This window comes from Zonotrichia leucophrys, chromosome 5, assembly GCF_028769735.1.
Source record: "Zonotrichia leucophrys gambelii isolate GWCS_2022_RI chromosome 5, RI_Zleu_2.0, whole genome shotgun sequence".
Lineage (NCBI taxonomy): Eukaryota > Metazoa > Chordata > Aves > Passeriformes > Passerellidae > Zonotrichia > Zonotrichia leucophrys.
Genome location: NC_088175.1, coordinates 30,719,856 through 30,746,179, shown reverse-complemented (window position 1 = coordinate 30,746,179; position 26,324 = coordinate 30,719,856). Strand labels below are relative to the sequence as shown.

At 41.7% G+C, this 26,324-nt stretch overlaps 2 protein-coding genes across 3 annotated transcripts; both read right to left on the bottom strand.

Moving 5' to 3' along the window:
- Positions 1 to 1,492: 1,492 nt before the first annotated feature.
- Positions 1,493 to 18,172, bottom strand: DNAL1 (dynein axonemal light chain 1). Of its 2 annotated transcripts, XM_064713821.1 has the most exons (8): positions 18,101 to 18,172; positions 15,548 to 15,586; positions 11,212 to 11,321; positions 10,512 to 10,567; positions 8,936 to 8,991; positions 7,599 to 7,725; positions 7,045 to 7,188; positions 1,493 to 5,516 (listed from the first exon to the last, which is right to left on the bottom strand). In XM_064713821.1, the coding sequence occupies exons 1-8, from the start codon at positions 18,101 to 18,103 to the stop codon at positions 5,437 to 5,439; spliced, it is 615 nt and encodes a 204-aa protein (XP_064569891.1). In that variant the 5' UTR covers positions 18,104 to 18,172; the 3' UTR covers positions 1,493 to 5,436. The 2 variants fall into 2 exon arrangements, with proteins under 2 accessions (XP_064569891.1, XP_064569892.1); XM_064713822.1 differs by lacking the exons at positions 15,548 to 15,586; positions 18,101 to 18,172 and adding an exon at positions 13,470 to 13,584.
- Positions 18,173 to 18,409: 237 nt separating this feature from the next.
- LOC135448158 (acyl-coenzyme A thioesterase 5-like) lies at positions 18,410 to 26,255 on the bottom strand. Its single transcript, XM_064713820.1, has 3 exons — positions 25,700 to 26,255; positions 22,585 to 22,787; positions 18,410 to 21,779 (listed from the first exon to the last, which is right to left on the bottom strand). Exons 1-3 carry the CDS (start codon positions 26,235 to 26,237, stop codon positions 21,204 to 21,206), a joined length of 1,317 nt encoding a protein of 438 aa, XP_064569890.1. The 5' UTR covers positions 26,238 to 26,255; the 3' UTR covers positions 18,410 to 21,203.
- Between the last annotated feature and the right edge of the window lie 69 nt (positions 26,256 to 26,324).

Below are 26,324 nucleotides of genomic sequence, written 5' to 3'. Positions count from 1 at the left end.
CCGAGCACGCTCACAGAAAGACAGAAACAACCTTGACAGTGTGCTAGGAATTCCTGGGGAATAGTTCTAGGTCTGCTGTGCTCTAAGTAAGGCCAGTGGGATTCTGACACTACCTGAAACAACTACAAAGACCATGGGAAAGGCAAAGACATCGTGGAGTAACTTAGTACTAATGGGCCTGCATCAGATGACAATTGTGCAATGGCTTCAGTGGTAGATTATGTGGTATCACACTTTCAGTGATAAAGTTTGAAAAGATTTTAGTAAATACTGTCTTAAAGCCACTTACCTGTTACCTGAATCTGAGGGGGGGGGATTTCGCAGGTTTTGTTACACAGCATGTATTTTGTTTCTTCCGGCAGCAGTTGGATCTCTTGCCATATTTATGAGGATAGATGGAAGCATATTTTAAATCCATATCTTGGATTTTAAATATGCTTCCATCTATCCTCAAAAGATCTTCCTTCTGTTTTGGTACTTTGCCTTTTAGTTAACTAGGCTACACTGGTTTCTCACACCCTGTGGGCATGATGTCTTAAAAAGCTACAAATGCTACATAAAGCAGATGGCAGAAGTGCGTACCAGTGCCCAACTGGTCTCCTGTGAGATTGCACTTAGGATCTAAGGCAGCACACCTATTAATTTATGCTGACCTTTTCATTTCAACATTTTTGGCAAAGCTGGCAGGAGAAAGACTCAGCCCAAAACATGAAAACACTGATTTTTTCAGCTCAATGTAGAAGTCCTTATTTTAGTGGTGGTTGGATCAGCAATAGCATTGGGAGAAAAAAGTATTTTGCTTGGTGTGTGAAGAGACAGGGAACACTTAAGCCTTCACTTGAGATAACAGACCAGGACTTAAAGGCTCTAAATCATGCATTTGCCTCCCTGTCAGAGCCAGATGACAAAAGTGCTGAAGTCTTTGCACTAAATCTGAGGCTGTGCAAACAAACCTTGGACGATCAAAAAACCCACACATTTTGAGCAATTTGGGTTCTGTCTTTTTTTAACTGCTGGATCTAAGCCCAAGCTTCTGGAAGTTATTTCAGCTACTGAAAGAAACTTTATAAAGCATTTTAGTGACTAGTAAGCTTTGTGTTAGTGGTACTGTGAGGAGTTCTGCAGTAACTCCCTATATGCTTTCCAACCATCACTGTAGGATGCTGCTCTTGTCATTATTGAGACTAACTGCTCTGAATTGTGGGGTAGGAAGAGTTTTCTTTATATCAGAATTTTGAAATTACATTTCAGTGACACGGTCTACTGAAGGCTGAAGTTTCTATTAGAGAAGGCTTTGAATCAGGTAGCCTTCCCCTGTCTAGGTTTAATGGAACTGATTATTACTGTTAATAGAATTTAAATTCAAAGTGAATTAGTAATTTTGTACTGAAGAAAGACCAACCATTTCTCTACTTACCTGGATATTTTTCTACATATACCAGTAGATTTTCTCTTAGGACCCAAGAACAAATTCTGACAACCAACGTCTTAAAAGATTGAAAAATATTTATGTATCAGATGACAACAATCACAATATATCAGCATTTTTACAGCCTTAAGTTATTTTCTATTCTAAAATATAGAGGCAATAAGGAACAGCATTTACATGCTATCATACTCTAAATACATTGCTTCCTGAGCAGCCAGGAAAGTTTAATGATAACAAAATTTAGTTTCCAAATACTCTTCAGAAGCTGAACTATTTCATTACACATCAGCCAAAGACATTTGTATAAAATAAGGTTATATTATTTTTGAACAAGTTTCACAGAATAACATTTATAAACATAGGCCTAAATAATTTAAACACAGCAAATTTAACAGCTTTTCATGCTACAAAATTACTGTATAAAAAAGATTGCCAAAGAGGATGTTAAAAGTGCTCTCTTACTTGGAAGTTTTTCTAGATGAGCCTACTTCTAGCGTAACCTGAGTAATCTGCTTGTTCTCAGGTCTCTTATGACATTTTTCCATCGGTTCTCAATAATCACTGCATACATCAATCAGCTCTTTGAAGACAGGTGAGTGTGCCAACAAGCAAGCAAAAAAATCTAGCTAGCTCCTACCACTAATTTAATTTTAGGATATTTCCCTAAGGAATAAAGTGGATGCTAGTCAGCTGTAACTTCACTGGGAAAAGCAGAATTCCCCATGGCTTGCACATTTTATATGGGTGCCCTTTTTATTCATGAATAATAGTGTACTTACTACTTCACTGGATGTGGTGTGATAGGGAACAGCAGAGTGCACAAGTGAAAGCCAGACCTTCCAACATGTCACTTCAATGTCCCTGTGGGCACACAGGCCAAGGTGACACTGTCACCTTATACATAACATCGTGTAGCACCACCAATATACAAACCAGCTGTTTTAATTCTACCACCTCTCTATGTCTTCCATCACATCCAGTGCCTAATTTTAAAGTGCAAATTTAAAAATTTAGGGAAATTACTTTGGAGGAGAAAAAGTTTGGGGAGATTGTTTTGTTCTTGAGAGTAATCATGACTCATTAGGCAAAGCAAGATAAAGTGAAGCTACCAGCTTTACTTTGAGATAAAGTATCTCCTGATAAAAGCCACAGTCAATTATTTTCTTACTGTATTGTTTCAATGAGACTGACACATAGTTTTTATCAGAACGGTCTTAAATTATGTTCTAAGACTAGATGCTCCCTTCCTTCAATAATGATTTTTTTCTCCTTTTTTTTTTTCCTTTTCTGTTGGTATTTATAATGCAGCCCTCAAAGAAAAGAGCTAGAGAATTTGTGCCATTTCATCTGTGGAAAGCACCAATGCCAGTTGCCCACACAATCCCCCAGCTCTACCACCACCTACAATAGTTTTGGACTGATCCCTGTAGGTGTAGCCTCTATTGATCACTTAAAAGAGTCAGGAACTGCACTTATCCCTCACCACTTGTCAATGGATCTGTGTTTCACTTCAATCATTACAACATAGTCAGAACACTATTCTGCTCTCAGAATGCCCCAATATAGCCAAAGTGTAGAGTATTTGCTGTATCTAATGTAACCTTCAGAAATGTACAGACAGGCCGTATTTAAAGACTCAGCCAGCAGGATTACTTGGCACTGGACTGTGCTCATCACTCCCTTTTCCTCCTGTCACAATCATGTGTGAAGCTAACCCAGCCATACACACCACTTGCAGCTGTGCTGGGAGAGACTGGTCCACAGCTTCAACCACTTTTCTTTGTGGCCAAGCACTAGGAGAAGGGCACCATGTGGTCTATTCTGAAAATATCTCCAAACACAGAGACGAATTTGGCATTTCTGCTTGTTGGGACGATTCAGAAGGCAAGTTTTGAGTCGGTCAAGCTCTGGCTCACATGAGCCACGCTTTGACTACAGTGGTCAAGGGCACAGCCAATCCCCTGTGGGCCCCCCCAGCAGATGGGGCCAGCAGGGCCTAAGTGTGCCACGGGCTCTGTACTGCCCAAGCACACAGCTCCACCTTGTCAAGCGTGGTTGGCTGCAAGCAGAGTGGCTTGGCTTCAGAAATGTGTGAAATGACTGCTGACTGTAGACACTCCTCCATGGTGCTTCTTGCTCAATGCTGCCCTTACTCATAATAAAGCTAGGAGAATACTTCTGAAGAAATAACAAAAAAAAAGTGAACTAGCTAAGAAAGTAGTTTCTGGTAAAGAGAACAGCTGCCTGGAAATAGTTTGTGCTGGGTGAAGAATGTCCAGAGTTTTTGCCATTGTGCTCTTGACTTACTTTTAGTAATGGATCCAAATAAAATTCTTCAGCAAATGCAAACTTAAATCAGAATGCTTTAGAATTCCTTCAGTAATCACAGATTAAATAGCAATATATTGAAATTAAACTGTGATTGTCTTGTAATAATTTACTTCACAGTGTTCATTTAGAAACTGATTAGAGAATTGCCTACTACAATTATACTTGGAGCTTGAGATCTGTACCACTGTTGCCTGGGCCAATTCTACCATTCATCTCTGAACTTGGCTTCCAAGATTTCATCTCTTGCCACCACACCTTCACAAATAAAATAACTAAGAGTGTCATTCTGACCCCATCCCTTCCATGCCTGGGCTGGAACCAGCAGATATATTTGTCACTTCAATTTTTAAAAAAGATGGTACCACAAATTAGAAGAAAGCTTCTAATAAAAGGAACTGCAGAAAAATCTACTCAAGTGACTCCATCTATTCTTCAAAGAGAAGAAGAAAAACTGCACTTTTGGCATCCCACAGTGCAATCAGGTGTGTCTTCATGGTTGTTCAATGCTTTTCACTAGAAGTAGCCACATAAGGGTGCTTTACTAAAACTGGTTACCCTGCAATATCGCACATTCGGTACCTCTTCAATACTTTTTTTACCAATGCCCTCATCATCTCATCTCATCTCATCTCATCTCATCTCATCTCATCTCATCTCATCTCATCTCATCTCATCTCATCTCATCTCATCATCCCACTGTCCCCACTAACTACATATACTTTCTCTCACTGCTTATACCTGTGCTTTCACAAAAAATTAGTATCCCCAAAATCAAAATTTTCTGTCCTGAAGCCCAGGTCTTCTGTTTGCTGTTAGTTTCTCTGTTACTATCAGCCTCCTTAGTTACAGGAAGATTCCAGAGCTAAGAAGGGTTGTGTCCACCAGTGACCCAATCCAAAGCCAGAAACCAGCTGTAGGCTAATAGGCAACATATTCCAAATTAATGTCTTATTAAGAGACAAAACCCAAAGTTAGCAGGTATTTTAGTCTTACAGAAACCATGCAATGAATTCCCATTACCTCTTAAAAATAAATAAATATATAAGTTATACATGGCCTTCTAAGCAATGCAGTTGAGTTCCAATGTGAGAAGCCCATTTCAAGACTTAAAGCCAGGAACAAATGCTCATCAGACCAATACCTTTTTTGTGCGTATGCAACTACTGGGCCTGTTTGGCATAACACTTCAAGGAATGAAAAGGCAAACTCACATATTAAAACTATTGAGAAAGTCCCATGACAAAATTAAACACAACAAAGCTCATTAGGTGTCTCTAAACCACAACATTATTCTTCTGGCCTCAGAGTTTCCAATTCAGTGTTGGCCAGCAGCACCAAATAAGCTAAACCAGTTCTTTTATAACCCAAGAGTGAACAACAAGCACCACTAATCAGGAATTAAAAATAGCTATGTGTTAATTTAAATAAAGATCTCTTGCTAGCCAAACAGCAGGTAAACTCAGCTCCACTAGTCTCTACAGAAGGTCTCATAAGCTTGACAAAACCAGTGTGAGCAATTTTTGGTAACTAACTCTTTGGGTGAGAGATTGTGGAGATAAGCTGGTCTTTTAAAATCTGCCCAAAGATTTTCTTCAAAACAAATACTTTTATAAAAGTTTATGTGCAAAGCTATCTGGAGTTATTTTAATAATTTAATACCCAATAAGAAAATGTCATCAGTTTCCTCCTTCTGCTCCTTCTGCTCCTTCTGCTCCTTCCGCTCCTTCTTCCTCTTCTCCTTTAACAACTAAAGTACCTAGGAGAAAAAAAAATAGGAAAAGAAGAAGAGGAAGACATAGTTAATTATGATCTACCTGAAATTATAAATTTATCTGAATTATGAATTATGATCTTATCTGTCCTGTTGGAAAGAGTCAAGAGTTGTATTTCCTGCCTGTTTCTAACCACCATGAACTTCTGCATACCTCAACTGGTCTTAACTAGAAAAGCCTTCGACTTATGAGCTACTCTGCTGTTGGATGTTTTTCCAACTTCTTGGGTAATGGGGAACAAAAAGGTACTAAAGTATGGTCTGCAAAGATCAGCCCCACTTGGTCTCTGGGAGATGCACCAAGTCAGTTCAATTGCTAACAACACACCCTTCTCTTGTGGGGCCCCTACTTATGCTGCCTTTTCCGGGACATATATGCACAAACTTTAGTACTACCAAGGACACTTTTTGCCCACAGATATGTGCCCCATTCCTTTTTTGTTGTTTTACATTCTAAATTTTTCCTATTACAACACCAAATGGACCACTGCAGGCCATCCTTCCTATCAGTGCAATTATCTCATCACGCTTCCACTTTCTAAGAATTTTTTTACTGCAGTTGATCTGGTTTTAGATAGAGTCTGGTAATAGGCTTCCCATCCACTGCTCTCTGTAGTGAAGCTGCCTCATCTTGTTGACATGCCTCCACCTTCCCTTCCCTTCCCTTCCCTTCCCTTCCCTTCCCTTCCCTTCCCTTCCCTTCCCTTCCCTTCCCTTCCCTTCCCTTCCCTTCCTTCCCTTCCTTCCTTCCCTTCCCTTCCCTTCCCTTCCCTTCCCTTCCCTTCCCTTCCCTTCCCTTCCCTTCCCTTCCCTTCCCTTCCCTTCCCTTCCCTTCCCTTCCCTTCCCTTCCCTTCCCAGCTGTTATTCTGACTCTATGTTAGTGTTACCACTCCTGCTCTCCCCTTCATTGCTTTAGTACACAGGGGATAATAGTGAACAGCTACCATCTCCATTGACAGGAATTAACATATTTTAAAAGAGATTTCAAAATTATCTAATTTTTAGTCACTAATTGGTTGAATATCTTTTCATAGCAGTGTCTTAAATAGGAAAGGATAGCTCACAAATTGAGGCTTATTGCAGTAATGGAGGGGGATATTCAAGCATTTAGGAAATTTGTATGCAGATTTGAAAATTTGCCCTTGCATCAAAAGCAAACTAGAACATATTCATGTCTATCTCCATTATCTCATGTCACCTCTTTTGTTGGGAAAACTGTAATTCAGCTTGGCAGATGAAAACCTTGTTAATTTATTTAATGTGAAATCTTTCCATTCCCTATTAGGTATTTGATAAAACTACTTGGGTAACTACAGAATAATGCCCAGCTGTAGGTTGCAAGACCACTTGGATTTAGCACTCCAAAATCCATCAAACACTGTGGCCAGGATCTCAGTAACTACTTCTGAATAACTCTGAAGAGGAGGGAGGAATTTCATGGGCACACAAATGAATCTCTGAGGTTATCTTTAATTTCCCTGTGGTTGTCGTTATATTAAGCTTCTAACTCACCATCCAGCTTTTTCAGCTTAGGTACCCGTTTGGTTGCTTCTTCAATCCAACTGCTCTGATCAGCAGCAAATTTCTCTTGTAGTGGGTTGCCTACAAACACCAGCTCCTCTAGTACTGGCACCTCTGCTAGCCTCACAAACTCTGCTGCAAGCACAAAGATGAAAACAACCACCAGATTGTGGAACATGGAAAGTACATCTGCACCACACATTCTTTTCACACTCAGTGCAAACATAAAGAGCATGGGATACAACAGGAGAGGGACTGCTTGGATTCTATCTGGTGTCAGGTTAAAGAACAGGGATGTGCTTTAAGAGAGGTTGGAGAAAGATGATTCAAAGCATGAACTTAATTTGACTTAGAAGTTAAATTCAATATTCTAACTATTTTTACTCTCTTGCATGAGTGGATGTTTAGGGATTTTGCACATGTCTGCAGGCTTGTCAGTTACAATCAAAGCTCCATGAGATACAGCACTATATTTCACTTGGTGACTTAACTCATGCATTCACCACACTACAGAAGTCTCTACAGAGTAGAGATGCATGGCTTACCCCAGTCTTTCACCAAATTATTTGACATATAAAGAACCTTCAGTTTCTTCATCACACGGATACCCCTCAGTTTCTCAATTAAGTTGTATGAGATCCACAGCTCCTCTAAAGTTTCAGCAACTGCCTCCTGGAAAATGACAGGACTACTCAGATAAGCAGAAGTACATCTTCCTTATTATTCACACTTTCTTCACCTTCTACAGGTGAGAAAATATTAAGGTATATTGGTCCTCATTTCCTTTTAAGTAGGTCCCTAATTATTAGGCATGACAAATGCTCATGGGAATTAAAAGGCAAAGTTATATATGCAAATATATGTAAGGAGGACAGAAATTGCTATATTAGAATAAAACAAGATGTAACTGGCTGCAGTAGTTCTTAAGGCATAGGGCAGAGGAGACAAATCTGCCTGTTTGTGCACTGCAAGCATTTGTGAAGAGAATGCAATTCAACAACTGCTTTGGAAAGGATGTTACACAGTGTGCGAGCATTTTTCATTCTGGTATTTTCTTGTATGTTTGTATGTGCTGGCCAGAAATCACATTCCTAATTCTCTCAAAACAAAGGTTTTTTAAAGCCAGTCATTACACATTAACTCTACCTTTCACACTTCAGAGAGATGGCATCTCTGAAGGTGAGAACAGTTTTGAGGCAAAACAGTATCTCTTGAGAGAGAATTTCTATAACCATTTAAAAAATGCTGATTGCAAAAAGTATTCTTCTGGCCTGAATTCAAATGTAACAAAATTGATCCAATTTTTTTCCTCAACTAATTTTCCCCTACTACGTAGACTCAGTCCTGCCACCATCAACTCTAAAGTCATACAGTGTCAGGTGCCAGTTAACATAAAAGGGACTGACTCTAAGGAAGTGTGTTTTTACAGGACTGCCAATATTTGTATTAAAGAAGCACAGCCTAAGTATCTTCAGGTAGAAAATTCTGCATGCAAAAAGTCTGCAGGAATTATATTCATGTAAAGCCAGCAGAATTTAAAGGGCTTTACAGATAGACAGCAATTTTCAAATAGAACTTCTGATTATCTTTATTAAAGACAATAAAATCTCTCTTCCTAAAATTTTTCAGTGTAGTAAATTAAGGTAGAAAAATTTCCAAACATTAAGGGAATTTGAACCAAAAAAAGTGAACAACTATCTGAAAATTCAGAAGGAATGTGTAAGAGTGTGAAGAGATGATAGCAAAAGGAGAATATAAAAGGTTAGTGCCTAACCTTTTATTCACTTAATTTTATTGAATTCAGCAAAGACTTGTATGAACACGGGGAAATTACCCCATATTCTATTTTATTAATGAAGTATTGATACTAAAAAGCACATACCAATCCATTCAGGTTCTTTATGTTATTTCTTCCCAAAGACAGAATCCTCAAATTTTCTGCAATAAATTTTAAAAAATCTCATTAATAAATGGGGTTTCTTTAAAATAAGAAGGTGCTGTAAGTCAGGTAAAATGCCATATTCTGCTTACAAACTGCACTCTGAACAGGCTACCTTAAGAAAGAATGACCTAACAGAAACAAACCCTCCTGACCTAAACAGATCAGCAGGAATTGACGCAGGAGAAAGCTCAGAAATACACTCATGAATACAAAGCTGCTCAGCTATAGGTTACCTAGTTGAAATTCAGTTTTGATAAATACTGAACAAAAATTATTATTTCACCTTGCACCTGAAGTCTAAATGCTGACTTGCTTCTTTTGATCTTACATAATTCATGTCCCTTCTTCTCCAGACAAAAGTGGTGCTGATCTTATTTTAAGGCAGCAGATTTGGTTTCTATACTACAGGCAGCATGTAAAGCTGCCTTACAGATACCTGATGAGAGACATTCAACTTAGTTCTAGTTTGTCTGGCTTTAGCATCAAATACTTGGAATAGACTGGATGTTTTGAATCTACATTATTATTAATATTTAAGATGCTTTAACAGCTCTTAATGTTTTATACCACTAAAAAATTTCATTGGTTTCACTTCTATGTATAATTGCCTAATTATTTTTTCTCATGATAGTTACACAATTAAAGTATTAAAGAACAGTTATTTGGAAAGACTATTGGAATATATTTCCCTGACTAGTATTCCCAAATCTTTTGAAGTCTGAGCTTATTATGCAAAGAAATAAGTTTATCAAGCTCTTTGACAGATCTCTTGGTGTGCAGTTGGAAAGGATGAGATTACAGGTTCCTTACCTATCCAGCTGGCATTTTAATAGGAACAGAAAAACCTGGAAGCTCCACTTCAAAGCCTGCCCCTCTTTGTCAGCCTTGTGCCATAGTCAAAATCTTGAAGACAGACCGTTAAGACTTCTGTTCCAAAGTCAGTAACCCAAGAGTTTCAAAGACAGGTGTCCAAGAAAGAAAAACTCTATTTCCAGACAGATGGCACATCCATTTATAAAGTATGAACAAAATGAAACCAAGTATACCCAATCCTCTGCAAACTGGAATGACATTTTCTCCATCCAGTTCTACAACACTCCAACCTCACTGCAACCAATAATGCATTTGCAGAGTTGTTGAACTGCAGACTGTTTCCATCAGGAGCATGGAAAATAGTCATGACATCACTCTAGAACTGATTAGGTGTTGAATAGCACAGTAAGGCTCATGGGAAGGTACTGAAGTGCTTACTGAATGGAATTTTTTGAATGTTGCACTGTGAGACAAGTGTCAAGGCTAGTGCAAGGATACCTGCTGCAATACACCACTGCTGCTCAGCATGCATTCTCCAGTAAGACTGGTCATTTTAAAGGTCACTTGTAATGTTCTATGAGGAGGGAATAAAAAAGGATAATAACAGGTATAAATAAACCTGGACACATGTAACAGATGATGGCATATCTCCTAGCCAGGCAACTAGAAAACAAACACAATGGACAGCTGGCTTGTCACTTACTTAGGTTGTTCAAGTTGGCGATTCTATCAATGCAGTTTGTAGATAGTGATAGTTTCCTTTAAAAGAAAGAATAATCAATTCACAATATATAAGGGATCACTACACTGGAAGACTTCCATGTCCAAACACCACTGCATTAGAAATAATTATATGTTCTTGTCTCATTAGATGGTAAACTAACTGGATGTGTAACAGACTCAAAATATCCTCAAACCATTAAGCTTTATTTAGTTTCTGGGAAAGTACCATGAGTTACTTACATTAAATACTGGATTATCTTTTGATGTCTAGCCTTATGAAGTGCATGGATGTTTATTTCTGAAATTAATCTCTTTCTGGAAGTCCTGCTCAAATTGCCTCTTTTTTCCATGGATTTTGGAGTGGATCATAAACATGACATTTAGCTGATAGACTCCAAACACCAATTTATATACTGATAAACAGCATATCATTTTTCTGGGGACAAATATTAATGCAGAATCTACCCTAACACCTTCTGAGTTAAGTTACAGGGGTCTTTGAATTAAAAAGGGCAATTGTGTGCAGAAAGAGAAGCTCAGTTAAGAAAGAAAGAAGAGAAAGTTGCTGCTTTGAAGGCCACACTTCAACAGAGTGAACACATACCTGCAGTGGACAGCAGAAAAACTGAAAGGAAGAGAGGAGGATATTTTGTTTCCAGCATGTTTTTAATTGAACTTACTCGCAGTTAACAAGAGCAGAGAGGGCGCCATCCATCTTTTCCACAGGAGGAATCTGCCCATACAGTTTCACTTCCTTTGCCTCTGAAGCCTTCTGGCCACTTTTCTCTTCCTAAAGAAAAGAGAAGGTGAGGAAGAGTCTCACTGCTACATGCAATTACCAAAAACTACTACACTAAAATAATTACTCTAAAAATGAATACTATAGAAGGAATTCACATATAATACTGGAAGGAGAAAGCATTTTCAGTACTGTTATCAAGATTCCTGCTAGTGTAGCATAAAAAGGGTAAAGCTAGCTTATTTTCAAGGTATCAAAATAACTTATACATTACATATGTTGGATTTTAAAAGTTGTGTAACACTTGAGCAATTTAGTAAAGGAGTCATCTGCCACAAGGAATGGAGAATAGATTGAAGGCTAAAATTCTGGGTTAAGATATTTCCATGGAAACTGACATACAGAAACCTCAGCTAGGGCCAATCTATAGCAGAAGCAGATTTAAAAGCTCTGACAGAAAAGTCTCCTTCTCAGTTCACCCAGAAATCTCAGAACTCATGCCCAGCTCATGACACAAACCGAATACAGGGCAGTGTGTTTTGGGGGAGAACTTCAACAGATTCACAGCATTAAGAATCTAAAAAAAATATTCTAATTAGCCATTAAGAAAGAGTGGGGGAAGATGTCACACTTAAGAGAATACAGCAAAAGACAGATTTCCTATTGACAACCTAGGCTGATAATTCATAGTCTTGAAAAACTGGACATAACTTCGGCATTTAGGTTTATTAAAAAATGTCATCAATTAAAGCTTTTAAAATTCTGAAGTGGTGGCAATTATTGACTAAATGCTTGGAACAAGTATCTGTTTAGAGAGTGGCAGCAGTTTTGACAGCTGCCTCCCTGACAGCACAAAGGGAGCATTTTCTCAGTTCACTCAGTGTTCAGTGCAAGGACTGGAGGTCCATTAACAAAGGAGAAATCTTGGCACTTTCAAAACAAGGACTCTTGTTTTCTCCTCCATTTCATGCATCTACTGAAAAGAGAGATAGCTGAGTGCGCCCCAGTTTATATGGCTACTTTGTAATTAAGTTAATCACATCCCATAAGTCTTTCAGTATTCCACAGCAGAACATCAGGTTTTGATAACATTATTTTTCCTCTTATGCACCCAAAATACTTCAGAAAACTTATTCTAATTTTAAAAGATCATGTTGTCTTGCACACTTACTTATATTCCAGTTTCTGTCCAAATTCAGTGTAACAGTATTTTTACTCAAAATTAATGATTTAGCAAATAAGCACATCAGATGTTTTGCTGGAATATGGTGATACATGTTCAAACAAAGTATCTATATCAATGTGAAACTTCCATTTTCTTTTCTAAGAACAGTACTGTATCTGTTTGTATTTACATTCAGTTTGTAATTTATGAGCTCATACCAACAAATAAAAATACATTTTTCCTTAAAAACATGAAAAGGAGAGAACTTCCAACATGGACTGGGCCAGCAGTGAGCTCACAGCAGTGAGCACCTTCAGGAAGAAAATTCATCCAGATTGCCAAATACTTCTGGAAGCAATTGCACAGCCACAATATGCCACAGAGAAAATATAGGTAGGACAGACATGTTTTTATAAGAACAGGTCACATGTTTGCCAGGTTGAAGCTGCTTTGATTTTAAGTTGCTTTGACTTAACTAATGTCACCCTGACTGCCGGGCATAGGTAAACCCTTATACCAAAAGGGAAGAAAAACATTTGGAATGCAACACAACACCAAAAGCAATTGTACAAGTCACATGGATCCAGATTAGGAAGAGTAAAAGGAATATTTAGACCCACCCCTAATAACTTGAACAGAAAAGCAAATTCAGTACTTTATGCTTAATGTTAATGGAAACTCACTGACACAGGCTAAGAGACATGTGACAGAGGAGCAAATGGAAAAAAAATCTGTTAATAGGAAATATGGAGCTGAAGTTCTGGAGGGCAGAAAGAGCGAGGGAGGAAAAGCAAACTATTTTTATACACAGTTTATACCTCTACTAATGCTTACGTCTGTAAGTTGTTGCATTCTAGTTCTTACTAGGAGAGCAGCAGTGAAGTTTGTGGGATATACCAACATAACTGGAAAACCCCTGAAGGGGTTTCCCCTGAAAAAATACTGAAGGTACTAAACAATGATAAAACTCGAAATGGAAGTAATCTTCAGTTACAGGCTAGTACTTTGAGCTTCTGGCTTTCAAGTGTACCTACCCATGTGTTGTGGCTTGAGAGGAAGTAAGTTTTCTGAGATGCTGTGGTCACACCAATAAGTGTTCAGATTTGAATATTGGCACCCGGTTTGGCCACTGAAGACATTGGATACGCCTCTGAGAACACAGGGGTTAAAAAGCAGAGCACTGGCGGGAGAAGTCTTTTTGAATTCCGAGAGGGAAGCAGGTCGGACCTCCCCTGCCCAGGTGTCTGCTGCCGGGCAGGGGCGGGGCAGCCATGCGGCCGGGAGAGGTTGGCCTGGCCCCGAGGGTGGAAGAGAGAGAAGCACCGGGAGGCATCGGGCAGCCCACACCCTAGGAGACAGAGAGGAAGAGAGCCTGTGCCTGAGACTGTTACTTTGAAATTTGATATAATGTGCTGGCAGCACAGCCCAGCCTGCGGAGAAGGAGGAAGCTGCAGCGAGAAGGTGTCCGGCCGCTTGTGGGAGTCTCCAGGCGGGCAGAGCCCAAGTCTTAACCTCTTTTTAGACAATGAAAACTTTACAGAACATTAACCTTTCCTAGAAGAGAGATAGAGTAGAAGATGAAGGAAGAAATAGGCAAGTGTGATGAAGGTCTGAGCAAGTGAGAGATGTTGGAAGAGTGGAGAAGAATCTTAGGTAGGAAGAGATGATAGAGTAGCTTAGCTAGACTCTTATTGTTCTAGCCATAGACAGAACCATGTTCCTTGGGACACAGAGACTGCATCCAGGGGAAGGCGATGGCTCAGAACCAAGAGGGTTCAGTGTTAGTACCCCTCAGCCCCAGGGGGTGAAATTTGGGGGGACAGGTGTCCCAAAAGTGAGACTGTGCCCTTTTTTAGTACAGGACAAAGCATCCTTAAAAAGACAACCCTAGAAGCAGCTCTGGTCCATGTGCAGTAGTGAGAGTACTGGACATAGAAAGAAGAGGTCAGGGCAGCAGATGTTCTCTGGGCGGTGCCATGAGTGACATAGAAACACACGAGGTTTCAACGGTGTTTCCAGGGAAAGCCTATGGCACAAGAAAGCCTCCTCTCCTCTTGATTAATTGAGAATTGATTATCTACAGGGTGGTGATGGACCGAGAGTCAGTGATTTAGGGGATAGACGTACTGGAAATTTGATGGGGGGAGGAGGAAATGTATTTGTAAGGTTTTCATTTTTCCTGTGTGTTCCTTTTTACATATAGTTGTAGTGTAGTTAATCAAGTTTTCTTTCCTTTATTTCTAAGTAGGAGCCTGCTTTGCTTATTCCTGGTCACATCTCACAGCAGAAACCAGAGAGAGTGTATTTTCATGGGAGCACTAGCATTGTGCCAGCGTGAAACCATGACACCACGCTATCACACCCAGATCTTCCAGAGGCCAAAACATTTATAAATCATTGCTCTAGCAGCTGGCCAGAATTAGCAGGAAAGCATATGTACAACAAACAGCACATCTGTGCCTTCATCTAAAATTCAGAGATTGGGGAAAGATTCTCACTGGTTTCACTGGACAGCGAACCTGACCCTTGAGCATCCCACATCATCATTTGGTATTACATCCCCATCCTTGCCAACAGATAGCTTTTTGGAAGACCAGGTCAGCCACAACCAAATGAGCTTCTGTATGAATAAAGTATTTAAGAAGAAAAAAACCCAAAGAAACTCATTCTGAGTTAAGCTTTGCACAATATGAGGGACTATATGTCAAAAGACATGTAGAAGATTCACTGAATTCAGTACAGTGAGAATTTCATACTTGTTTATTCCGTGGGAAAGACTGCAATTGGATAAAGTGAACAGAGCATAATTAAAACATAATACATCCCCAACTTTAGATCTCTTTTGTGACTTCAGGCCCATGCATATCCAGCAGAACAAGGCAGGAGGGCAAAACAGACTAATCTTTACCAGTTATATCAATTTAACAGGAACATACAGAAAGTCCAACAGAATGTACTATACAACAACAACAACAACAGTAACCATCATTTTACTTTGTGAAACTTCTTAGAGCCAATGTTTCATGCAAACATATTTCTTACAATGTTTGACAAACAAAATTAGCTGAATACAGTCAAACCTCATGCTGCTAGACACTGTTCTAGTTCTTACCCATTTGGCTAGAGCTTCTTTGATGGTCGTTGCTTTTGCCTAAAAGTGAAACAAACTTAAGTGAATATTCATTGAATTTTTTAAGTGGCTTGTTCACTGCAAATCTTTCCTTTCCTTCCCTCTCCCTATCCTGCTTGTTTGCCCCCCTTCCACCACTTTCCTCTATTATCTTGGGTCAGCCAAGTCAAAGAAGTTGGAACCCCCCAGTGTCCTGTACTTTGCTGCATTTTCAGAAGCAAACAATGAGCCTAATGTCAGGACATTATCTTCCTGATCTTACTCCTTGTCCCATGGGGACACTGCTTATTAGCTTTTATGGTGAAATTCAGCTTTAAGGCATAAGAAGTTACTGCAATGAAAATTGTGGTCTAATGCTGTTAAACCCTCACGCTTCCTACTGTGCATTAGCAGCTTACCGCCTGAAAGCAAGTCTGTGACCAGAAAATTATACAGCCTCCTAAAATTCACTGAAGAAAATAAGGTACAGCTTGCCAAAACTCAAGAGCAATCTGGATTATATATATTTGGGGTTTCTTTCCAATGGTTTCACATTGAGTTACACCATGTGAGGTGAAAACATGTATGTGGTGTTATTATTCAGTTTGGAAAAACCTGAGAGCTGCTTTTTAAGGACTGACCCACTGACCAACTTTCTGTTATCACTCTTACTTTTCCACCTCACATCAGAGTCTCAGTGAAACCACATAAAGATATCCAAAACAATAGTATATAAACAACATGCCTAATGCTTCTCTAAACATTAAACATAATCCAAGATGTCTTGGATTAAAAAGGTTTCAGAGATCAATCTTTTACAAACAGTGATCAACAGCCTTCTTTTTACAAACACAGGAAGACTCTAGTTTTGGCATCTCTGTTGCTCCTAAGTGTAGCAGGGCGTGGATAAAAGCAGCCTTTCAGGTAATCAGATATATAACCCCCCCTTACTGTAGAAGTTAAAAACAACAAACTAACTTCCTCCAAAAATCTTACACGCAGCCACCTCAGTCACAGAGCTTTAGTATTGGGTACTTTACTCTGGACCACAGGAAACTCTGGTCCCAGCAATAAAAGGCAACAGCTGAGGCAGCTTTATATAAGAAAAGGCCACAGCCACCAAACACCCAGCAACAGCCTAAGAGCCAGCAACACCAGGGAGCCCAAGCATGCATCTCAAACATCAACATGCATCTCCATTTAGACATCCTCAGATGTTCCAGCTCTTTCTGCCCACTGGCAGGCACTCCTTTCAATCTGGTCCATACCAAGTGATAGCTAGCTCTTAGTTCTGTTGGAGATGACCTGCAAACTTGAGCCTCAGCAGTAGCTCCCCAGTGTCTGCCAGAGATACACATCTGCATGACCTCCTCTGGTTCAGAAGATCACATCCCTAAGCTCCCACTACAACAGCCTCATTCAAGCCAATGAACAGCTACCAGTGTGGAGGCAAAACCAGCTGGCTTCCAGTCAATTGGGGATTTTTGGGCAGAAACTTCATTGCCTTTTTCATAATTATGGCAGCCAGTCACCACAGCAATTGGGTACATAATCTCAGTCACTCATGTTGAAGACAGAAATGCATTTATAAGATCAGTGGCTGCTGCTGTTTTGAAGTCATGCCTAAAAACAGTTTGGACTTTAAAGCTACTGATCCATGTGAGCACAAGGAGCAGCTCCTTCCCTGACCTCTGTGCACTTATCTCTGTTGATTTGATGAAAACATGGAAATCAGCACAGCAGGTTATCTCTCTCTCTCTGGAGACCACATATCAGGGATTTCATTTTCTTTGAGATGCACTTGAAATTTCTGTAGGTAAATCAGAGTATCTTCTGCCACAGGAGGTTACTCAAGGGAAACTTCCTCCAAGAAGCTTATCTGCAGGGTTCTTCTATCTGCTTATTGAACAATTTTCTACAGGTATTTAGACTAAAGAAAGTCATAATACTTTATTTTAAAATATTCAAAATGCCAAGTGATCAGTGGGAATCCCTGAAGAGTCACCATCAACATGGCAGAAATAAGAAACAGAATCTCTGAAGGGGAAAAATAACCACACCTGTACTAGTAATAGTTGTAACAAAAGATGTATTCCTCCCCCAAAAAACCACAGCAGTTGGACACATAGTATCTACAAAATTTAGACCCCCAGGAAAAAGCAAAACAGCAACATTTCGCCTTTATTTGCAGACATTTATTTGTATTTAAAATAGACGAAATCAGAATTGCACAGCAACAGATACCAAGCTAATCGCTGCAGTGATCACCGACACCGCCGCCTTAAAACCACGTACTAGCGGAGGTTTGAGAGTTCGTGACTCCCCTCTTTCCTCGCTTCTCCCCGAAATCCCCCTTTCCAAAGGCGCAGCAGCAGGCCACCGGCCCCCGCCTCAGCCGCCGCCCCGAGCCCCGCGCTGCCTCCCGGACGGCTCTCGCTGAGCCCGGGCTGCTCGGCAGGGCCCGGCCCCGGAGGGCTCCGCGCCACCACGGCCGGCCCGGGGGCCGCTCCGACCCCCGCCGCCGGGCCCCGTCGCCGCCCCGGCCGCAGGACTCACCATGGTGCCGTGGATACCGCCAACGCTACGGTTGCTACGGGAGCGGGGAACGCCCCGCCCGGAACTCGCGTAGCGGCCCGCGGCGCCTTGTGGGACGGGCGGCGCTGGCCGGGGCCTGGCCTGGCACGGGGCTCACGGCCCGGCCGCGGCGCTGGGGAGTCCCCGGGCAGCTGCGAGCGCCCCCAGCTGTGGCCGGTGCAGCTCATCCAGCCCCCCGAGCACTCGTCTTAATGGAATGGGATGGGCGTTTGGCCTGGCAAAGAATTACTGTGGCGGGTTCCGGGCTCCTGAGTACAAGGGCAGCTACTGGAGAGGGGCCAGTGGGGAGCCACAAAGATGATGCATGAGGGGTCTGGAGTCTCTCTCTGGTGACGAGAGACTGCGGGACCTTGGCCTGTTTCGTCCACAGCAGAGGAGAACTCACCAATAGATAGAAATTTCTCAAAGGTGGGTGCCAAGAGGACGGTGCCAGACTCAAGGGTTCAGAAGATCACATCTCCTTGTCCTGCCCAGTGACAGGACGAGGTGAAACGGCCTTAAGCTGAAACACGAGAAGTTCCACCTCAAGGTGAAGAAGAACCTCTTTACACTGTTCCAGCAGAGCCCTGGAACAGGCTGCCCAAGGAGGCAATGGAGTCTCCCTCTGGAGTCCAAATCCACCTGGACACATTCCTGTGTAACTTGTTCTAGATGATCCTGCCTTAGCAGGAAAATTGGACTAGGTGGTCCCCAGAGGTCTCTTCAAACCCTAACAAATATAAACCAATATAAATAACGTGGCTGTAACTAAGGCCATAATCAGGCACTTAGTTTAGTACACACTTCAGGAAATAGCTACACATTCTGCAGAGTGTCTGCAATGCCTCTTGGGTCCCCAGGTAGCATTGTAAATATACAAAATGCATGGTTTTCAACAGGTCCTTCTATTATTTTGTCCAGGAAACTCTGATTGACAAAAAGGCTCTTTGCAGTAAAATTACATTGTTTTTAATTTTCCCTCAATTTAAAACAAGGTATCGTTCACTTTTCCAAACAAATACTTAACATCAAATTCTTACACATGGTTGCTTTTTAATAAAGGAAGTGTTTTATTTCTCTTTCAAATTGCATGTATCTGACAAAATCTAACACTGAATTATTTTAAAAGCTTGTGCTTTAGAAATTAAGTCTGAGACCTCTTAATCTACCTGTTTTGTTGTTTTGGTTTTTGTTTTAATTTACAATTTAACATTTACTTCCTGAACCTCCAGATTGCAATCTTGCATTGCAGTGCATATGCTGAGGTAGGACTGCAATGTGGAGACACAGATATTGGCACTGGGAGAGTGACAGAACAGGAACAGGGGAGGTGCTGCTCTTGCACAATTGATAACAGCTCCAGCAACTGACGAGACACAGGATGAAGCAGGAACCTTCAGACAACAGACAACCCTTTCTCCTACAGTTGCTACTTGAAATGAGTTTGGTCAGTGAGGCAGTCTGACAGGTATGGGTGACACCAGGGAGCACATTGCAGCAGGCTCTGGTCCTGGACTTCTGGAGCTGCTTGTGTTAGCAGAGGTTCAGGCCCCAGACAGGACTTGACAAAAGCCTGTTCAGGTGGTGAGGGAGTTTAGAGACCAGGCATGAAGAGATCTTTTGTGGAGTTTGCAGAATGGAGCTTCTCTTGTAAAGCGTGGATGAATAAATTGTTCAGTTGGCATTGATTGTGTGTGAAAAACACGTGACTTTAATCAAATGATAAGGAATAATAAGAGTTGCAGAAAGGTATTGAATCTGAGCAGCAGCATAATGACAGTTAACTGGAGAGAGATCCCTGAGAGCAAAGCAAAACTGAGTACACTAATGAAAGATTTTTATCTTCCTAGGCAGCTCTCAAACTGGTCTGACAAAAACGACTTTGGAAGGAGAAATTTTGTTGATAGAGGCCCTCCTTCAGCAGGCCTTCAGCACTGGCACTATTTCAGCAAGACACTCTTGAGAGATCAACTCATTTGGGAAGAAAATTCTTTCTACCTGAATGATGAGGGGAAAAAAAGGCACTAGCCAAAAATGATTTTGTAATAAAAAAAAAATTAATCTTGGGCAGTCATGGAAAAGCTATCATAGATTTGGCTTTGGGTGCTTTTTTTGGAGGGCACTGTTAGTTTGGTATGATTCTGAATTAATCACCACCATAAGGTGAAAGCTTTTTACAGTCAGTTTAAATCTACAGGCTAGGTTTTCTGCCTCCCAACTCTGCTTCTCCCCTAAGAACAGCTATCAGCATCTGTTGACATCACTACTAAAGAGTTCTACAAGTAATTAATCCCTAACTTAATGGCTGTATTTAGACATGCTCTAACCTATCCAACAGAATCTTAGTACCCTGAGTGTCAAACAGCAATCCAAGACATTACAGGAACAGACAGGTACATCCCAAATACAAGACAGTGCTAGTATTGCCATTCTTCTTGGATGACAAGGAAAAGTACTCTTCATTTTTCCATTCAGCACATAGTTCTTTTTGGAAAGAAACAGACTGTCACCTGAAGACCACAATGCTAAGTATATGAGCCTCATTTGAAGTAGCTTCAAATTTCTAGTAGGTTTCTTGTTCTTCATGTAAATGGAAAACATATCTGAAGTGTATATGGCTGTAAATATGAGAATTCTGGGGTAAGGTAGCTTAGGACTCAAAGTCAGAGTCATCATTTGGATGTCTACGTTCATCATCCGTCATTGCCGAGTGTGATCCTCTCTGTCACTGCTGAGGGTGCAGGCTGCCTGTTAACATTCTGTGAGGTGTAAATACTGCAAGGAAGTACCTACTACTCTCTTCAGGTACTTGTTTCTTCATATCTTGACCACGTTGAGCTGTCAAATTTGTACCATAATGCAACCTGCTTGTTGTTTCACATCTCCTCTGTTTACCTAGTTAAATTAACTTAGAGTGCTCCAAAGAAATCCCTTTCTTTTTAGATTTATACTTGTAACTAAGTAGTCATTTGGTTATTTTCATATTTCAAGGCTTGTCTCAGTCAATCCCTTCAATTCACCAGTCATTTTGGTGGCTCAAGTTCAGTCCTTGCAGATCTGCAACTGCTTGCATGTGTTTAAGTGTTCATCCCAAATGCAAGTGCAGAAACTCCTGAATCCTTCTCCAGGAGTGTTCCTGTGCGTGGGCATGTGCTTTGCTCTCTCCACCCCCCAGAACAGGCACCCCCAAAACACGATCCATAGCTACCTGACAAAATGGAGTTGAAGGAGGATCAATTCGGTGACCTGCTCCTGGATAACTCAGGAGTTCAAAGTTGTCTTTCCCATGCTGGCGTAAACGCCTGATTGCCAGCTCAGCATATAAGGAGCTCTTCCACATCCGATCATCTTCCCCTACCACTAAGAGAAAGTGACCTTCTGCTTTTTCAATGGGGATCACGCTAGAAGAATTGGCAGGATTCGTTGGGTCATCCAGAGCTTCAAAAACATCATATACACCAGACTCAGAGACAGTGACTTTCTCCATATCAAAGCGCAGCCCGGGCAGAGTCGTCTCACCATAATGGAGGTCTGCAACTGTGTTTGAACTACAGCCAGAGATTGAGACAGCAGCCACTACTTCTGGCAGGAAGGTGATCATGGAGAGTGCTAAGTCCGCCCCTTTCCCAGTCCCAATCACTCCAACTCCTGGTCCTTTCACCTTCAGATAAGATAGGGGGTGGAGAAGAGAGGAAGAAAGGAATAAAGGAAGCATACATTATAATGGGATTAGCCATTAATTGACTTTGGTGTTGTTTTATTAAAAAAAAGGTTAGGTTAATTATTGATGTAACCTGTTGCAAAGTGACAGTCTGGACCCATGCTCCTCCTTCTGTTTACGGTCTTGTTTTTCGGAGACACTAAGAGAGATCAAACCCCACAAAAAATGCCAACAGGCACAAGGCATACCAACACTCACTCCTTACCTGGTCCCTACTGCATATGTTAATGCAAGTTTTTTCTCATTTTCCTAAAACAGGTAACAGGAAATTCAAGTCTCAGGAAAATAAAGTAACCTCACAAACTACATTTGAAGGATTAGATATATAGTATTTGTCTTCTCTTTTTCTAGCCTGGAAAGTAAAACTGAAAGCAACATTCCACATCATCAAATTCATTCTTTCAGCTACTATGAGCAGTATCATATTATCCTCTCTTAAAACGAATTGCTTTCATGTAAGAAAAAAACCCAAACAAGCCCAACATTTTATCACCACTGGTCTTGTTTGGAGGATACTCCAGCATTCACTATCCTACTGATCAGCAGTCTTCTAGCTCCAGCATGAATTTAACAGATACTTTGTGCTGGAAGACATTCACTCTCCCCAGTCATATGCATAAGCCACAATTGGGCCTAAGCTTGCCCAGCAGAAACTGATACTCAAATATAAAAAAAAAGCACCACCACCACTTAGGCATAACTGCTAAATCCTCCCTAGTCCCAAGAGATTTCCCACTGCACTCACCTTTGGGTGACGCTGTAGGAACCTTGCTGCCTCCTCAAAGTACTCAAGTTTTAAGTCTTTCAAGATCATAGGAAGATCTTCAAAGTCAAAATATGGCAGAGAAAGAGTAGCAAAACCATGGGTAGCCAGGAGACTAGATCTAAATTCAATCAAGCCTCCTTCATCACCATACATGTCAATCACTCCTGGAAAGGGACCATCCCCTATATTAAAGAGAAGAGTTACAGAGGAAAAGTTATCAAACAGGACACAAAAAACTATCTGGTGAAGAGTAAACAACAAAATGCTTAAGACATTTGCTATTAATAGTCATATAAGACATTAGCTATTAATAGTCATTATTTTTCCATTTGCACAGCAGAGATTTAAGAGAAGCAGTGCTATGTCCCTCTCCAGCTATTTCAAACTAAGAATAGGTCCAAGTCCTTACATTCCTGTAAAAATATATGAAGTTAAAGGTTTCACTCTTTAAAACAAAAAACAAAAAAAATATCAAACAACAAAAACCCCAAAAAGAACAAACAAACAAACAAAAAAAAAAACCCAAAACCCAAAAAATAGTTAACAGTTCTAAATGTATTTTTCCATGGTCTTCACCTCCTGCCCTCAAACCAATCATACACCGTCAGCTATTTTCCCACAAAGTCACTTCTTAATTAGCAAAGTGCAAGCTCATGAGTAATGAGGCAAGAGCACTGAGCCCTTGAAGTAAATTCTACAAAACTTACATAAACTCTGAAATAAACTGCATTGAGCAAAGCCCAACAAAGATAACCCATTGTTAAAATCAACTGGACTTACTAGCTCTCTCTCAAGCTCAGCACTGTGAACCTTGGCAGGAGAGCTGCTCCTGCAGACATGACGAGACAGAAGGCCCAACTGAGAGCTGTGGGTGCGGCTGTGTGTGCAGGATGATGTGCAGATAAACGTGCACATACATGTGCACAGTCTGTCCCACCAAACTACACAGATAATCAGAACCACAATTGTAAACAGCTGTGCTTTTGCAGCCAAGGTCATGTAAAATACCTGTATGCCAAGCTAGGAGATCTTAAATGGAGCTTTAAAGACCCTAAACAAGCTATTTTTTTTTTCCCATGGCCACCAGATGTCACGTCTTATATGTCCTGATCCAGCTCGCTACAACCATCTCAGTACAAAGAGGACACGCTTGTTGCAAGAGTGTGTTAATTCTCTGACGCTACTTGTATGTGCTAAAGAAAAGGTCTCTGGCATTTCAACACACTTGAGAAAAGGAAATTTTCTTCCTTTTCCTTTTAGCATGTCCTTCCTAGACATGCTAAATGCTGGAAACCTCCCAAATTAAAGCATTAAGAAGTCAGAAAGGGACTGAAACATGCTTTTGGGTTCTTACTCGTTCAGTTCTGATTTTTTTTAATTGAAGTTCAATATTCTACTTGAGAGAAAACAAGCTGGGATAAATTTATTATGATATGGTCAGCAGTAACCTTTAGTTAGCAGCAACCAGCCTATATGGCAAGAAAATACGTATTTAATCATCACTCCTACCCGAAAAGCTTTCTAGCAAGAGCATGTAATCAGAACATAGTCATAGATTAATGTGTTTCTCTCTCATGAAGACACTCTTTAACTTGCACAAGGATCCTGGACTGCTTCTCTGAGTACCTACACATGCCTAAGTATATGGGTCCTGCAGAGCTCACTAAAAAGCAGGATAAAATGGGCTAGACAACTTTACCAACATTTAAAAACAAACAAACCTCCACATCTGTAACTCTTATTCCTGAATTGAGAAATCGCTTTCATATTAAAATTACATCATAAGCCCACTTGTCCTCTCACTTTTAATAAGAATGGTTCACATTTAAGATTCCTATCTTTAAAATATTAACTTTTTTTTGTCCCTGGAACAAAGAAGGGTATAGTCATAATGCTGTAACTGGATCCTCCATCATGAGGGATGGCAATATCATTTAAGCAATGATTCCAGACTTTTCAACACTGTTACAATGCCAGAGTTTCTAAAGGGGAAATTGCAGTTTCATCTTGCAGATGTCTGGATTCCCACAGAGCTCAGCAGAAATCAAACTCATCCTCTAAGGCAGGATAGATCAAAACAATGTCTCAGAGATGGAAAATCCAGCATGCTGACTAAACATCTGAAATTCAAAGTTCAATCTCTGTTGTTTTTTTCCTCAGTGGACTTTGGATCCGTATCTAAATGGATAAAAAAAATCATTGGTTTGGCATGAAAATACTTAATAACTGTAGTGATACTTACAGGAGTTGCTGAACCAAGTCGTTTTAAATTAGAGGTAATGTGGAGTGCAGTTCCAGTACCCACAATACTCAGGGAACTACAAGAAGTTTAACTCATAGCTCAAGTGTACAAACACAGTCACTGGTGTAAGGTTTCATTTTCCAACACCACTCACAGACCATCAGAATATCACACCTCATAAAGCACAACCATCTCATAAGCAGAACAGGCAGAATTTGCTCCTAAATTCATTTTGGTTTTGTACCAAAGTACAAAAGTAACCCAACTACTAACTGTAGTAACTCTGCAGGAACAGAGGTGAGATACATATATTTTTTAGAATTTCATCTGCTGCTCTGCTTCCTGGCTTGTGTTTCAAAGGGAAGAAAAACACCTTTTAAATTCAGTCCTACTTAGGGTAAAATCCTTGGGACATTCAGCACAGGCTCACACAATGAAGCGCACCGGCTTTTCTGGATGTTAGATTCTGGTACTCCAGAGCAAACATAAAACCTACTGAAAAACCACAGGCTGAGCACAGCAACGAAGTAAACTCTACATCCCCTGTTCTCCTTTAGCTCCGGCCCGTCCCGCAAGAGCCGCCTCCCCGCGCCCGCCCTGCTCGGCGCCGCCGAGAAGGAGCAGGCGGGGCGGCCCCGCGCGAGCCGGGCCCTGTCGCGACAAGCGCTTGGGATATCTTCCTAAGAGTTCAGGGCCACTGTCTGCAGGGCAGCGTTCGGCTGTCAGGGAATGAGGATTCCCCGGGTGACAGCCTCTGTAAGGGTTTATTTTACGAGATTTTTCTTGCTCTGGTCCGAGAAGGCGGGGGGTCCCGCCGGCCTCGGGGCGAAGGTCCCGGGCCGGGGCACTCACCCGGCGGCAGGAAAAGAGAGCCCCTTACGACTCCTTCCTTCAGCCGGATCCTCCGCACGCCGGGGGCCGTGAACAACCTCTGCACCTCGGCCTTGGCCATCACGGGCCCGGGTATGGATCCGGGCAGGCTGTGGCCCTTGTGGACCAACACCTCCACCTTCATCGGGGCCATGGTGCTGAGGGGAACGAGCCGCTGGTAAGGCCTCTCCATGGCGGCGGGGGCCAGGCTCCAAAAGAGCCCCATGGGCTCCACGCCGGTGTAGTCCCCGCCGTGGGAGGCGTCCGTGCCCAGGTGCAGCTGCCCGCGACTGTCCGCCCGGTAGTGCGCGCACGACTGGAAGAGGCGGCCGCGCTCATCGGCCGCCACCGCCCGCAGGGTCACCGGCTGCCCCGGGCTCAGCCCCGCCACCCGCGTCTCTACCCGCTCGTCCGCCGGCCCGGTGTGGGGGGACACGGCCAGGCTGGCAGCCCGTCGAGCCGGCGGGGTGCGCAGCAGGGCCCGCACCGGGGCGGCGGCGGCGGCCAGCGCTCTCCACATGGCGGCGGCAGTGGCGGGTGCGCGGTGTGGCCTCGCGGCCCGCAATATCGGTATCGCGGCCGCCGCCCCTTCCAGGCGTCCCCAATA